Source organism: Microcaecilia unicolor, chromosome 3, assembly GCF_901765095.1.
Source record: "Microcaecilia unicolor chromosome 3, aMicUni1.1, whole genome shotgun sequence".
Taxonomy (NCBI): Eukaryota; Metazoa; Chordata; class Amphibia; order Gymnophiona; family Siphonopidae; genus Microcaecilia; species Microcaecilia unicolor.
In genome coordinates this window covers 522,724,081-522,738,659 of record NC_044033.1, presented here as the reverse complement: position 1 = coordinate 522,738,659, position 14,579 = coordinate 522,724,081, and the positions used below count along the sequence as shown (strand labels likewise).

At 45.3% G+C, this 14,579-nt stretch overlaps 1 protein-coding gene across 2 annotated transcripts in view; it reads left to right on the top strand.

The window, feature by feature from the left end:
• Positions 1 to 13,585, top strand: part of ATG5 (autophagy related 5) — a 299,869-nt gene extending 286,284 nt beyond the window's left edge. For both annotated transcript variants that reach the window (XM_030199172.1, XM_030199171.1), the window contains one exon: positions 12,640 to 13,585. In XM_030199172.1, coding sequence (XP_030055032.1) covers positions 12,640 to 12,773 — 134 coding nt within the window. In that variant the 3' untranslated portion in view covers positions 12,774 to 13,585. The remainder of the gene's footprint in view (positions 1 to 12,639) is intronic.
• The last annotated feature ends 994 nt before the right edge of the window (positions 13,586 to 14,579 follow it).

Below are 14,579 nucleotides of genomic sequence, written 5' to 3'. Positions count from 1 at the left end.
CCCTCACCTCTCTCACTCCCCTACAACGATCTGTTGTTTCCCCTTTTCTCCCCCCCCCCATGGGTGCGGCACAGCTCCCTCACCTCTCTCACTCCCCTACAACGATCTGTTGTTTCCCCTTTTCTCTCCCCCCCCCATGGGTGCGGCAGAGCTCCCTCACCTCTCTCACTCCCCTACAACGATCTGTTGTTTCCCCTTTTCTCCCCCCCCCCATGGGTGCGGCACAGCTCCCTCACCTCTCTCACTCCCCTACAACGATCTGTTGTTTCCCCTTTTCTCCCCCCCCCCATGGGTGCGGCAGAGCTCCCTCACCTCTCTCACTCCCCTACAACGATCTGTTGTTTCCCCTTTTCTCCCCCCCCCCCATGGGTGCGGCACAGCTCCCTCACCTCTCTCACTCCCCTACAACGATCTGTTGTTTCCCCTTTTCTCCCCCCCCCCCATGGGTGCGGCACAGCTCCCTCACCTCTCTCACTCCCCTACAACGATCTGTTGTTTCCCCTTTTCTCCCCCCCCCCCATGGGTGCGGCACAGCTCCCTCACCTCTCTCACTCCCCTACAACGATCTGTTGTTTCCCCTTTTCTCCCCCCCCCCATGGGTGCGGCACAGCTCCCTCACCTCTCTCACTCCCCTACAACGATCTGTTGTTTCCCCTTTTCTCCCCCCCCCCCCATGGGTGCGGCACAGCTCCCTCACCTCTCTCACTCCCCTACAACGATCTGTTGTTTCCCCTTTTCTCTCCTCACCTCTCTCACTCCCCTACAACGATCTGTTGTTTCCCCTTTTCTCCCCCCCCCCCATGGGTGCGGCACAGCTCCCTCACCTCTCTCACTCCCCTACAACGATCTGTTGTTTCCCCTTTTCTCCCCCCCCCCCCATGGGTGCGGCACAGCTCCCTCACCTCTCTCACTCCCCTACAACGATCTGTTGTTTCCCCTTTTCTCCCCCCCCCCCATGGGTGCGGCACAGCTCCCTCACCTCTCTCACTCCCCTACAACGATCTGTTGTTTCCCCTTTTCTCCCCCCCCCCCCATGGGTGCGGCACAGCTCCCTCACCTCTCTCACTCCCCTACAACGATCTGTTGTTTCCCCTTTTCTTCCCCCCCCCCCCCCATGGGTGCGGCACAGCTCCCTCACCTCTCTCACTCCCCTACAATCCTGTAAAGTTTACGTTTGTCTCCACCAGCATGAAAGGCTTCCTTCAGCCATTGCCTGGCTCTTCCCTCTGCTACTGCTGCCTGCTGAGACCAGTGTAAACTTTACAGGACCACAGGGGAGTGAGAAAGGTGAGAGAGTAGTGCCAGACCCTCAGGATGGAGGACAGGAGGAGAGATGCCAAACCCGTGGGGAGGGAAGGAAGTGCCGGAAGCAAAGTGATTTTGGGGGGGCGGGGGCGGCGCTGCCTAATCAAGTTGGCTCAGGGTGCCATTATCCCTTGACCCAGCCCTGATTTCTGCATCCAAATTTATGTCCCTACACATTTCTGCATTAAATATCTATCATCACACCCTAGACAGCTACTCAGATCTTATAGCACCCTACATTTTATTTTCTGTTCAGTGTGTGTACCCTGTTGTAGATCATTTTTATCATCTGAAAAATAACAAATCTCTATCGGACCCTCTGGATATCATAGCAATAATAAACAGAAAAAGACCCAAGGCTGTCCACTAATACCCTTCCCCCTTTTGTTTACAGTTCCTGTACTAATTTTTTCAAGATTGTTCAAAAGTGGATTTCAAGAATCAAAAATTAACAATAAAAACAAATACAAGTGGGAAACATACAGAACATGAAATTCATTCCATCCTCTGTGCTTGTCTGTATGTCTGTTGCCTATAGTTGGAGGGTGTGTTTCTGACAAGTTTTGCTACAACTGCTCTCTGCCTTCTGCTTCTGTGCCCCTCTACTGCCCATTGCTGACTGCCACACACTGCCCTCTCCCTCTGCCCCCTAGCACTTGGCCCTTCTGTTTAATCTTCAGCATCATTTTATTTTTTTTATTTTTGTTACATTTGTACCCCGCGCTTTCCCACTCATGGCAGGCTCAATGCGGCTTACATGGGGCAATGGAGGGTTAAGTGACTTGCCCAGAGTCACAAGGAGCTGCCTGTGTCTGAAGTGGGAATTGAACTCAGTTCCCCAGGACCAAAGTCCACCACCCCAACCACTAGGCCACTCCTCCACTCTTGCTACTATTTGAGATTCTACATGGAATGTTGCTATTCCACTAGCAACATTCCATGTAGAAGTCGGCCCTTGCAGATCACCAATGTGGCAGCGCAGGCTTCTGTGAGTCTGACGTCCTGCACATACGTGCAGGACGTCAGACTCACAGAAACAGAAGCCTGTGCAGCCTTCTATATGGAATGTTGCTAGTGGAATAGCAACATTCCATGTAGAATCTCCAATAGTAGCAACATTCCACGTAGAACCTCCAAAAGTAGCAACATTCCACGTAGAATCTCCAATAGTAGCAACATTCCACGTAGAATCTCCAATAGTAGCAACATTCCATGTAGAATCTCCAATAGTAGCAACATTCCAAGAAGAATCTCCAATAGTATCTATTTTATCTTTGTTACATTTGTACCCTGCGCTTTCCCACTCTTGGCAGGCTCAATGCGGCTTACATGGGGCAATGGAGAGTTAAGTGACTTGCCCAGAGTCACAAGGAGCTGCCTGTGCCTGAAGTGAGAATTGAACTCAGTTCCCCAGGACCAAAGTCCACCACCCCAACCACTAGGCCACTCCTCCACTCTTGCTACTATTTGAGATTCTACATGGAATGTTGCTATTCCACTAGCAACATTCCATGTAGAAGTCAGCCCTTGCAGATCACCAATGTGGCAGCGCAGGCTTCTGCTTCTGTGAGTCTGACGTCCTGCACGTACGTGCAGGACGTCAGACTCACAGAAACAGAAGCCTGCGCAGCCTTCTACATGGAATGTTGCTAGTGGAATAGCAACATTCCATGTAGAATCTCCAATAGTAGCAACATTCCACGTAGAATCTCCAATAGTAGCAACATTCCATGTAGAATCTCCAATAGTATCTATTTCATTTTTGTTACATTTGTACCCTGCGCTTTCCCACTCTTGGCAGGCTCAATGCGGCTTACATGGGGCAATGGAGGGTTAAGTGACTTGCCCAGAGTCACAAGGAGCTGCCTGTGCCTGAAGTGGGAATCGAACTCAGTTCCCCAGGACCAGAGTCCACCACCCTAACCACTTTCAGCGGTACTCATGGGCAGGACTTGGAACTTCCTGTTATGGTTTTCTTCCTCTGTCACTAGCCTCCACGCCCCAGCACTTTATCAGTGATACGCACAGGCAGGACCAGAACTTCCTGTTGAAGGAAGTTCCACTCCCACCTGTTTGTACTTCTGAAAGCATTCACCTATGGTGCTGAAATGTAAAGAGATGGGACAAGTGCTTGGGAGTGGAGTCGAATGGGGAGGAAGAAATTGGTAAGTTCCAGTACCACTAAAAGCATTCTCGTCCGCGGTGCTGAAGTTTAAACAGACAGGCCTAGCACTGGGGAGCGTAAAGCCCGGCTGCTATAGCTGCTACTACTGCTTAAATAATCTTAAGGAGGGAGAGTGGGAGGAAGAGGAGGGGCATTAGCAGATGCTGGGAAAGGGGGAAGGAGATCGGATGCTGTGGAAGGAGGCAGATGGCAGAGGAAGAGGCAGGTCATATGCTGGTAAAGGGATGAGGAGAGAATGGATGCCAGGGAAGGAGATGGAGCTTGGATGCTGGGGATGAAGGCAAGCAGCAGATGGGTGCATTCTGTAGGAAGGGGCTAGAAGACAGATTAGATATTGAGGTAGTGGAAGAGAAGGGACTCAGCAGTAGTATGATATTGTGTTTCAGCGTGCTTGTCTGACATCGCTGTCTGGATGTCTCAACGCCACCTGAAATTAAATATGACCAAAACCGAGCTTCTCATTTTCCCCCCCAAACCCACCTCCCCGCTCCCCCCGTTTTCTATTTCTGTTGATGGCTCTCTCATTCTCCCCGTCTCCTCAGCTCGAAACCTTGGGGTCACCTTTGACTCTTCTCTCTCCTTCTCTGCTCATATCCAGCAGACCACCAAGACCTGTCGTTTCTTTCTTTACAACATCCGTAAAATCCGCCCCTTTCTTTCCGAGCACTCTAGCAAAACCCTCATCCACACCCTTGTCACCTCTCATTTAGACTACTGCAATCTGCTTCTTGCTGGCCTCCCACTTAGTCACCTCTCCCCTCTCCAGTCGGTTCAAAACTCTGCTGCCCGTCTCATCTTCCGCCAGGGTCGCTTTACTCATACTACCCCTCTCCTCAAGACCCTTCACTGGCTCCCTATCCGTTTTCGCATCCTGTTCGAACTACTTCTACTAACCTATAAATGTACTCACTCTGCTGCTCCCCAGTATCTCTCCACACTCGTCCTTCCCTACACCCCTTCCCGTGCACTCCGCTCCATGGATAAATCCTTCTTATCTGTTCCCTTCTCCACTACTGCCAACTCCAGACTTCGCGCCTTCTGTCTCGCTGCACCCTACGCCTGGAATAAACTTCCTGAGCCCCTACGTCTTGCCCCATCCTTGGCCACCTTTAAATCTAGACTGAAAGCCCACCTCTTTAACATTGCTTTTGACTTGTAACCACTTGTAACCACTCGCCTCCACCTACCCTCTTCTCCTCCTTCCTGTACACATTAATTGATTTGATTTGCTTACTTTATTTATTTTTTGTCTATTAGATTGTAAGCTCTTTGAGCAGGGACTGTCTTTCTTCTATGTTTGTGCAGCGCTGCGTATGCCTTGTAGCGCTATAGAAATGCTAAATAGTAGTAGTAGTAGTAGTTTTTGTGACAGACCCCTGAAGCAGGCGATAGCCCAGACACTGACTGTGTCGGGTTTAGACTAAAACATTGCTCCCTTTGACTTCTGAGTCTACCTGGTTATTTCATCTGTGGAGGTACTTGGTTAAAATGAAAGATGATCTTTCTGCTACTTCGTAACCACAAGGTTCCCCTTTATCGCCGATCTTATTTAATGTTTACATGACTTATATAGATTACGGCTTTTCTTCACTAGGAGTTTACTTTTATTCATGTGCAGAATGATAGGTTGCTTCCAGTAGATGAGAATTGACCTGCCACAACATCAAAGGTAGTTAAATATATTGATATGATTCAATATTATAGTTTAATTCATGGTTTTAAGTTGAATGCTGATAAAAAAAAGTTTGTTGTGGTTAGCCCAAAAGAGCGATCCAATTCCTGGTTCCCTACATGTCTAAAAATCTGTTTTTGAAATTTGAATTGTCTTCAAAGATTCTTGGAATTATCTTACTCATCTCTTTTCTCTAGAACCTCAAATTAAATATTTGACTCAAATAGTCTTTTTCGAACTACGCCAATTACACTACATTAGATGGTATCTTGATAGATCTCATTTTGCCATATTGTATGATCATGTGTTTTAAATCATCTAGATTATTGTAACACTTTGTATGTGCCTATTTCCGATAAATTTGTGATGTAGGCTTCGACTATTGCAGAATACAACGGCTAAGCGTATTTTAGGTCTGCAGAAGTATGATATTGCCACTAGTACTCTTGCCGCTTCCTGTTCATTTTAGAGCACTTTTTTAAGGTGGCATGTATGGTGTACAAGATATTTGATGATGGGTCTCCAGAGTATTTCTTAATTTGATTACATTTCCCCGTGTACGAAGTTCTTTGCAAGTTAGAGATCCATTACGCCTCTTATTACCATAATTTGGTGATATTAAATATTAGAAAATATCGGAAACTTTTTTGTTATTATGCTCCTCAGTTTTATTTATTTATTTATTTATTTATTGCACTTGTATCCCACATTTTCCCACCTATTTGCAGGCTCAATGCTGCTTACAAAGATCTGTTATGGCATCGCCATTACAGGGTAAAAGATACAATTGGTGTTATAAATAGATCAAGGATGACAAAAAAGAGTTAAGCAGATCGTAATAGAAAGAAGACATTCAGAGTGAGGGAAGAGTAGTGAAGTGTTATAATTAAGCTATGGATTCTCGTGGTAGGCCTTGTTGAAGAGAGAGGTTTTCAGAGATTTGCGAAAGTTAGTTATTACGTTAATTGTTTTTAAGTTAGTTGGTAGTGCGTTCCACAGCTGCGTGCTCATGTAGGAAAAGCTGGATTCATGTGTTAGTTTGTATTTTAATCCTTTACAGCTAGGGAAGTGTAGATTAAGAAATGTGCGGGCAGATCTTTTGGCATTTCTGGGAGGCAGGTCCACAAGGTCTAGCATGTAGGTCGGGGCATCACCTACACGCTAGACCTTTCTCTTCCTATTACTCTTCGAAATTCCTTTGCTTATTTTCAATTTCGTAAAAATCTTTAAGACTTATCTGTTCAAGCATTTTTTTGTCTTAAATCTGTATTTTTAGTTTAACTTTGTTATGTACATTACAAGTTGAATTTTCTGCCTTTAACTTGTTGTAAAACGCTTTGAACCATTGTTTCAGTGGGAGTTGGTGGGATACAACCCACCATCACATCACATCCCAACTCCTGATATATTCCTTTTACCTGACAACTGGGAGAGCCATTTTAACAAAGAATTCTCAACAAGTCTGGCACGTTTAGGTTCCCAAGTCAATGCGGAAGTAGTTAAATATCCTCAGAGACAGGACCTTTGTGAGAACGTGTAAAAAAAAAAAAAAATCATGACTACCAGCTTTTTTTGCTTAGCTAATGTGCTCAAGTAACAAGAGAAAGTAGTATTAAGATGTTTCCCGTTTTTTTTAATTTAGTTTTAAAACTGATTAAGCACGAGCATGATATAGATTCTTCCTAAAATAGGGTAAAGGCATCCAGACACTGGTCTACACTGTGGACATTATACCAGCCTGATGCACAATCCAGAATAAAAAAGCCCATTGATGTTACCTAATACAATTTCTCAAGGTTTCTAATATTCTATTTTTATTACATATTGCGTTGACATTGTAAGTAGTATACTATCAGCCTTATTTTCGAAAGTGATGGGCACCCATATTTCGACCCAGATCGGGAGATGGGCGCCCATCTCACAAAGGCGCCCAAATCGGTATAATTGAAAGCCGATTTTGGGCATCTTCAACTGCACTCCATCGCGGGAATGAACAAAGTTGACGGGGGTGTGTCAAGGCGTGGTGAAGGCGGGACTGGGGCGTGTTTATCGGCCGAGGAGAGATTGGCGCCTTCGGCCGATAATTGAAAAAAAAAGGGCGGCAGAAGCGAGAATTTGGGTCGCTTTTGCTGGACCCTTTTTTTTTCATGACCTAAGTCCCAAAAAAGTGCCCTAAATGACCAGTTGACCACCGGAGGGAATTGGGCAGACTCCCCCAGTGGTCACTAACCCCCTCCCATCAAAAAAACCCAACTTTAACAACTTTTTTTTCCAACCTGTATGCTAGCCTGAAATGCCATACCCAGCTCCATCACAGCAGTATGCAGGTCCCTGGAGCAGTTGTTAGTGGGTGCAGTGGATGTCAGCTAGGTGGACCCAGGCCCATCCCCCCCCTACCTGTTACACTTGTGGTGATAAATGGGAGCCCTCCAAACCGCCCCCAAATTCCCACTGTACCCACATCTAGGTGCCCCCCTTCAGCCATAAGTGCTATGGTAATGGTGTAGAGTTGTGGGCAGTGGGTTTTGGGGGGGGCTCAGCACCCAAGAAAAGGGTGCTATGGACTTGGGAGGTATTTTACTTTTTGTTTTAAATTGTTACAAGTGCCCCCTAGGGTGCCCGGTTGGTGTCCTGGCATGTGAGGGGGGCCAGTGCACTACGAATCCTGGCCCCTCCCACTACCCAATGCCTTGGATTTGTTCGTTTTTGAGCTGGGTGCCTTCGGTTTCCATTGTCGCTGAAAAACGAAACCGCCCAGCTCAAATTCGCACAAATCCAATGCATTTGCCCGGCACAAACCGTATTATCGAAAAAAAAGATGGGCACCCATTTTTTTTCGAAAATACGGTCTGCCCCGCCCCTTCACGTACCCTTTCTCGGACATAGATGCCCATGGAGATGGGCGTTCGCGTTCGATTATGCCCCTCCACGCCATATTTTGTATTATTATTTGAATATTTTTACTGTTGAAATTGTCTTGCTTACTGTATACCGCATTGATTGAATTCTTTCAAAAAAGTGGTAAATAAATCCAAATAAATGAATATATAAACTTCATTTCATTGTAATATCATTTCCTTACTTAACACTATAAGCTGACCAGTACTTGTGCTTGAAAACAATCTCCAGGTACCTTTCTCATAGAAACTATCTTCTGCACGTCACAAGTTTAATTAAAATGCTACTTCTTCATCATACCCAACAGAGACTGGAAATTCTTTAGAATCACCTAAATAGTATCCAAGCCGGGATATATATAAAATAATTTAAATAATGAAAGACTATATTTTACCTCCTAGCAAAATAGCCTCAGCACACATGGACCTCATCTAATGAAAACTGAAACTAAAAGCCACAGTGCTTTTACAATGGCTGACTTTCTGCCACATTTGGAGTGACAGCAGATGTCGTATTTCCACAAAGAGGCTAATTCCTAAAGAGCTTATCCCAAATTTACAGACTTAAATTCCTGCTAAATTTTTGTATCAAAAGCATTTATTTGGAGCACACTTGTCTACCATATAAACTACTGTGCAAGATCATAATCAAAGCGTAGACCCCCGTCCCCCCAAGACTACCTTACAATCTCTTGCCATCTAGTGGTGTAGTCAGGGCAGGAGTGATTCCCCAGTCGCTCTTGCCCCTATTAGCTCTATTCTCAAAATGGTTGCTGTAACCTCTTGCGGCAGTATTGCAAGATTGCCACTAGAGGTCATGGCAGCCATTTTGAGAGAGGAACCAGCATGGGCAGGAGTGACTGGGGATCACTCCTGCCCTGACTACACCTCTAGACCGCCAGTGATAGTAAGATACGTCTGAGGTGGGCAGAGGGAAAGGAAAGAGAGAGAGACAAAACAGGACAAAGCACAAATTTTCAACGTACACCGAAAACATACGGTCAGTTTTGTCCAAAACCAAAACCGGGCAGAAAAAGGATTTTGGGCCAGTTTCGACACCGTAATCAAAATTTGGTTGGTGTTTGCATGAGATCTATGTGCATACAGTGGAGGCAGTGCATACAAATAGAGCTCATGCATCTACATTGGAGAAATCCTGAAATCTGACTGGGTCGCAGCCCTTGAGGACCAAGCTTACCCACTTCTGTGCTGTGGTGTATGAAAATAACAGCTGCAGGTGGCACCTTTATAAATTAATTTATTGAGGCATGAAGTTTTGAGGACCAGAGTCCACCTCATCGGATGGGGTAGGAGACGGTGTGAGATTGTCTGAAGGGGCTAGGGAGAGAGAGAGAGGCGGTAAAAAGGGTCAGAGGACTGTGAAGAGAAGTGAGAAAGAGGAATCGGATGGGCCTTTGAAGGGAGTGCGAGAGGGTGGAAATGAAGAACGTGAAAGGGGGATGAATGGGATGGTAGGGGGTAAGAGGGGAAAGATTGAGTGGCAGGGAAGGAAGCAGAGCAGATAATGCAAATAGGCAGAGTAAGGAAATTGAGGGTTGATGGGGGTGAGTACAGTGGGTGGCAATGGTGGGTTAAGTGACTTGCCCACAGTCACAAGGAGCTGCAGTGGGAATCGAACCCAGTTCCCCAGCATCAAAGTCCGCTGCACTGACCACTCCTCCACACAAAGGAATCCTGTGTAGAAGGAATGGATCTACAGAATGTTAGCAGAGATTGGGTGGCAACGCCGGTAATTGGGAAGCAAAACCGGTACGGGGCAGACTTCTACAGTCTACGCTCTAATCGTGACTGAATTAATATGGATGGGCTTGAGTGTAAATTTTAAGGGGCTTCAACATTAGCTTCAGTACTTTTAGTACAAGAACAGTGCTAGGCAGACTTCTGCGGTCTGTGCCCTGAGAATGGCAAGGACAAATCAAACTCGGGTATAAAGTATCACATACCATGTAAATGAGTTTATCTTGTTGGGCAGACTGGATGGACCGTACAGGTCTTTATCTGCCGTCATTTACTATGTTACTATGATATTACTTCCAGGCCCAGCAATGAATATACTTCATCTGACTCTTCATTATATAAGATCTCAACTAGCAAAATAGACCTCTGTGGCAACTCTCTTCATATGAGCATACAAGCCCATAGCTCACCTGCCTCCTCATCAGTCTTTATGGCCTATTTTCATATGAATTTATATTTGCATACTTTTAAATGTTAATAAATATGAAAGGCCAAACAGTCACACTTATCAATGCACAGGACTCAGACAGTACATCACCAACATGTGGCATATTTCTCATCTGCTGCCTCAGGGTGTGGTCCAGTTTTTCTTAAAGTTTATGAAAATGGGCCATAAAGACCAATGAGGAGGCAGGTGAGCTATGGGCTTTTGTTTGCTCATATGAAGAGAGTTGCTGCTGAGGTCTGTTTTGCTAGTTGAGATCATATATAATGAACAGTGAGATGAAGTATATTCATACCTGAGGCAATGAGCTCCAGCAGGCCACAAGAAGAGCTTGGTGGTGCTCACCACCAAGTTTGTGTCTGCTCATGGGATGGAGGGGAGGGAGGGAGAGATGATGGACAATGGGAGGGAGGGAGGAAGGGAAAAGAGAGAGAGAGCGAGAAAGATAATAGACCTGAGCAAAGAGGAGAGGGAAGGAGGAGAAAGGGAGATGTTGAATCTGGGGGTAGGAGGGAGGGAGATTATCAGGGATGGGATTTGATATACTGCCTTTCTGTGGTTACAAGTGGTTGATATATAATTTTTGCAGAAATTAGTCAAAAAGCTAAGGTTGATTCAGAACACAACTGCGAGGCGGATTTGTAGGAAACGTAGGTTTAATCATGTGACCCCCATTAGTAGCTGGTCTTCATTGACTCCCCATAAAAGCACAAATTGTTTTAAAACTTTGATGTTTCGTTTTTCAAACATTATATGGTGGATACTCCGGATGATTTTTCTTTTATAACTTTCTTTGTCAGGTACTTCTTTTAAGGGTCGAAGTGTGGGTTGTCTTATTTTGCATCTACCATCTTTTTAGATCCGCTATATGGTCAATCTCTCGTATTCCATGTCATTAGAATTTGGAACTTTCTTCCTCAGAATATTTGTTGTTCTTCTTCTTATCTGTTGTTTTGAAGAAAATTGAAAACTTATGTTTGCAAAGTATGGTTTGTGAATTTAGGAGATTGCTTTGTATAGTTATACATTTTCTATACTTGAATCTTTTTGTTACCCACCTTGCATCTTTTTTTAAGGGATTTGGTGGGCTACAAGCCTCTCGTACTGTATAGTATATTACTTCTTTTGTACCCCAGGTAACAGACAATTAAGTGACTTGCCCAGAATCACAAGGAGCTGCAGTGGGAAATAAATCAATAAAGTACCTTTAATTGTGCAATTAATCGTGATTAAACATTTTAATCAAAATACAGACCTATTTTTTTGTTTCTGTAATTGTTCTTTTACATTGAAAAGGTAAAATACATTGAGCGGATCGGTGAATCAGTCTCCTACAACAGAGTTTGGAAAAGGTTCAAGGATGTGAAGACTTTTCACAAGGAACTGTACATACTGAGCATTTTGGTATTTAGGAACAAAATTTTTTTTAAACGCTCTGCTCCAAAATTCCTCTTTTCTGTAACCTGCTTATTGCCTTGTGAGTTGTGTTACCACTTTTCTGAAGAGAGAGTCCCTTACTCCCTTGAAGTGAGTTCAGGATTCCTGTGGTTGAGATGCTACAATCCACATCCGGGCAGGTTAAAATCTCGGTGTTCCTTGGTCAGCTGCCACTCAGGGATGATTGCTACTGTGCACACCCCACCCCCCCCCCCCGGATGCATCGTGCCCCCCCCCCCCCCCCACCACCCCGGGTGCATTGCTCTTACCTCCTCGGGTGCTGGGAGCAGCCGCATGGCTGTTGGCTCCACCGGTTCCCTGCTCCCTCAGGGAACCGGTGAAGCCAATAGCCATGCGGCTGCTCCTTGCACCCCCCCCCCCCCCCCCGCAGCTTGCACCTGTGGTGGACCGCCCCACCCTCGGTATGCCTTACCTCCCACCAGCAACACCTCTCTCTTCATTGCACCCGTACTGATCGTTTTGGCTAAATCTTTCCCTTATTCATGTGCCTATCTGAGTAATTAGAGAAACATACACATTATGTGGAATCCCTAATTCTGTAACAATGGTTAGTCGTGTGTGTGTGTGTTGAGAAACTGCCAATATTCTGTTCAGAGGGGTGTGTATGTCCTTTTCACTTGTGCTAGTCTCCATTTTTTGCCTTCCTTATTATGTAACAGCACTTTATTCTTGAATTATTGACAACAGTTTGGATATATATTGAGGGGTGGGAGGGTCTCTTCATTCAAATTCTGATTGTGACCTCGTATTTATGCTGCTGGAGGGTGTTAGAAGGAAAGGATACATAATGAAAATATAGCCCAGAAGCTCAGTAAAACCAGATACACCACTGTGGTTCTTGTAGCATGCATACAGAACACCTTATGTTTGCTGGTCAGTGCACTCTGAAGTACCCTGTTTCTTTTCTTTTTGTGCCCAGATGGCGAGAAGTTTCAAGTTGTGATCCATGGGATCGAGCCGATGCTGGAGACTCCTTTGCAGTGGCTGAGTGAACACCTGAGCTATCCGGACAACTTCCTGCACATCAGCATCCTCCCCCAGTCCATGGACTGAAAGGACCTGCTCTCTGGGAAGAGAGCTGTACCCTCGGAGCAGACTACCCATGGCATGCCATGACTTCTAGCAGGCTTGGTGAAGACGCTCTGACCAGAAAATGTTCAGGACTGCAGGCCACCAGAGAGAGAAGATTCTCTTGCAACATAAAACCGTGAACAAGGAAGCCTGCTGTTTTTTGGGGGGTGGGAGGTTGGGGGGGGAAGAACCTGGCTGAAACATTCTAAGACTTGAAGATCTGCTGGAAATATGTGACAGTAGATTTCTCATTCTGCTTAGTGCATAAGCAAACAGGGGTTTTCACATTGTCATAGTGGGTGAGCTCTAGAAAGAGGGAGTCGAAACACTTGAGCTCTGCTTTACAGATACTTAGACAAAGGGGAAAAGAAAAGCTTTGCACGAAATAAATAGAAGACATTTGTTTGCTTTCTAAAAGATCCAGTTACAGTAAATTCACCTTCTGGCGTAGGGTTTCATGTTTACAGTCTGTTGGCGGTATGCAAGAAAAATGTTTTCACTTTGACAACGCCTGCAGTGCTGCAGGTATTTTTTCGATGCTGCCTCTTTGCAGAAGCCGTGTCGCTGGACAGTAGGCAGTTCTCTGCTCTTTATGAATATTTGCAGAAGCAACAGCTTTAAGTAACCCTTCCAGTAGATGTCCTGATATGATTCAGTTTTTCAGTGGAGTAATAATGACCTAGCATTTTCTTTAATGTCTCAGGACCTTAGCATAGTCTGTTCTTCACTTGATTCTGTGATCCGTTTGCTACAAATGAGACTATTTCTATCACATAAAACAGAAAAGAAATGGATGTTACAGATTTATCAATCTGCTTTATGTTCTCTGATGGTATGAATTTGCCAATAGTACAATTGATTTCCCAAAGCTGTACGACTGGAAGACTGAACTCGGACTGAACTATCTTGTACAGCTCTCATTGCCTGGCAGCCAGTGCCATGTACAGGGTTTAGAGCCCCACAATCCCCAGATTTCTTTGCCTTTACTGAGATTATCGTTCGTCTCTCAGGTACTAAATTCTTTTAATTGCTTAGCGTCTTTACGTGTTGACCCTGTAATTTCTGTAATTAGTGAACTGCAGCATACATAATGCGATAACATTATATTCCATCTAACATATCTCCCAGCAAGTATATAATGGTGCTGAGTAGGTCCAGTGCACAAGAGATGCAGTGCTGCTGGGGAGCAAGATAGTTGTCTTTGGGTGCTTGACTTTTTTTTTTTTTTTTTGGGGGGGGGGGGGGGTGAGGAAGAGCGCTGGATGAGGACTGAAAGGGGAAAACCCCCTGCTGACACGGATACCTACAGGAATGATCACGTGCTAGGCTGGCTGAGCACATGTCCTGTGTGAGTGAGCTTTCCATAGCTATGTTTAGTAGTCATACAGCTTAACAACGCCAAATACAAAATTATATAGTGGAGAAGAACGATGTGACTGTAAAAAACACAAACAAAAAATAAAACCTCCAAAATGTGAAGACAGGTAAAGACCAGCCAGGATTCAGCAAAAAAAAAAAAAAAGAACAGACCGTGGGTCCCTTCCCAAAAGAGCTTACAAACATTTTCATATGAGAATTTTAGCCTAGTGTGACCAAACCTCTCACCTCAGTAATTGGAAAGCCACCAACCATCCCCCAGAGCAAGCTCACCAGGCACTGGCTCAGGACACCAGTGATAAAGGGCGCCAAAATCCCTGTCATGCATCTCTCCCTCTCTCTCTCCCCCCCCCCCCCCCCCCCTTCCCCCTGTCTGCAGTTTGGTATCCACAAGATGGTGAGAAGAGAAGG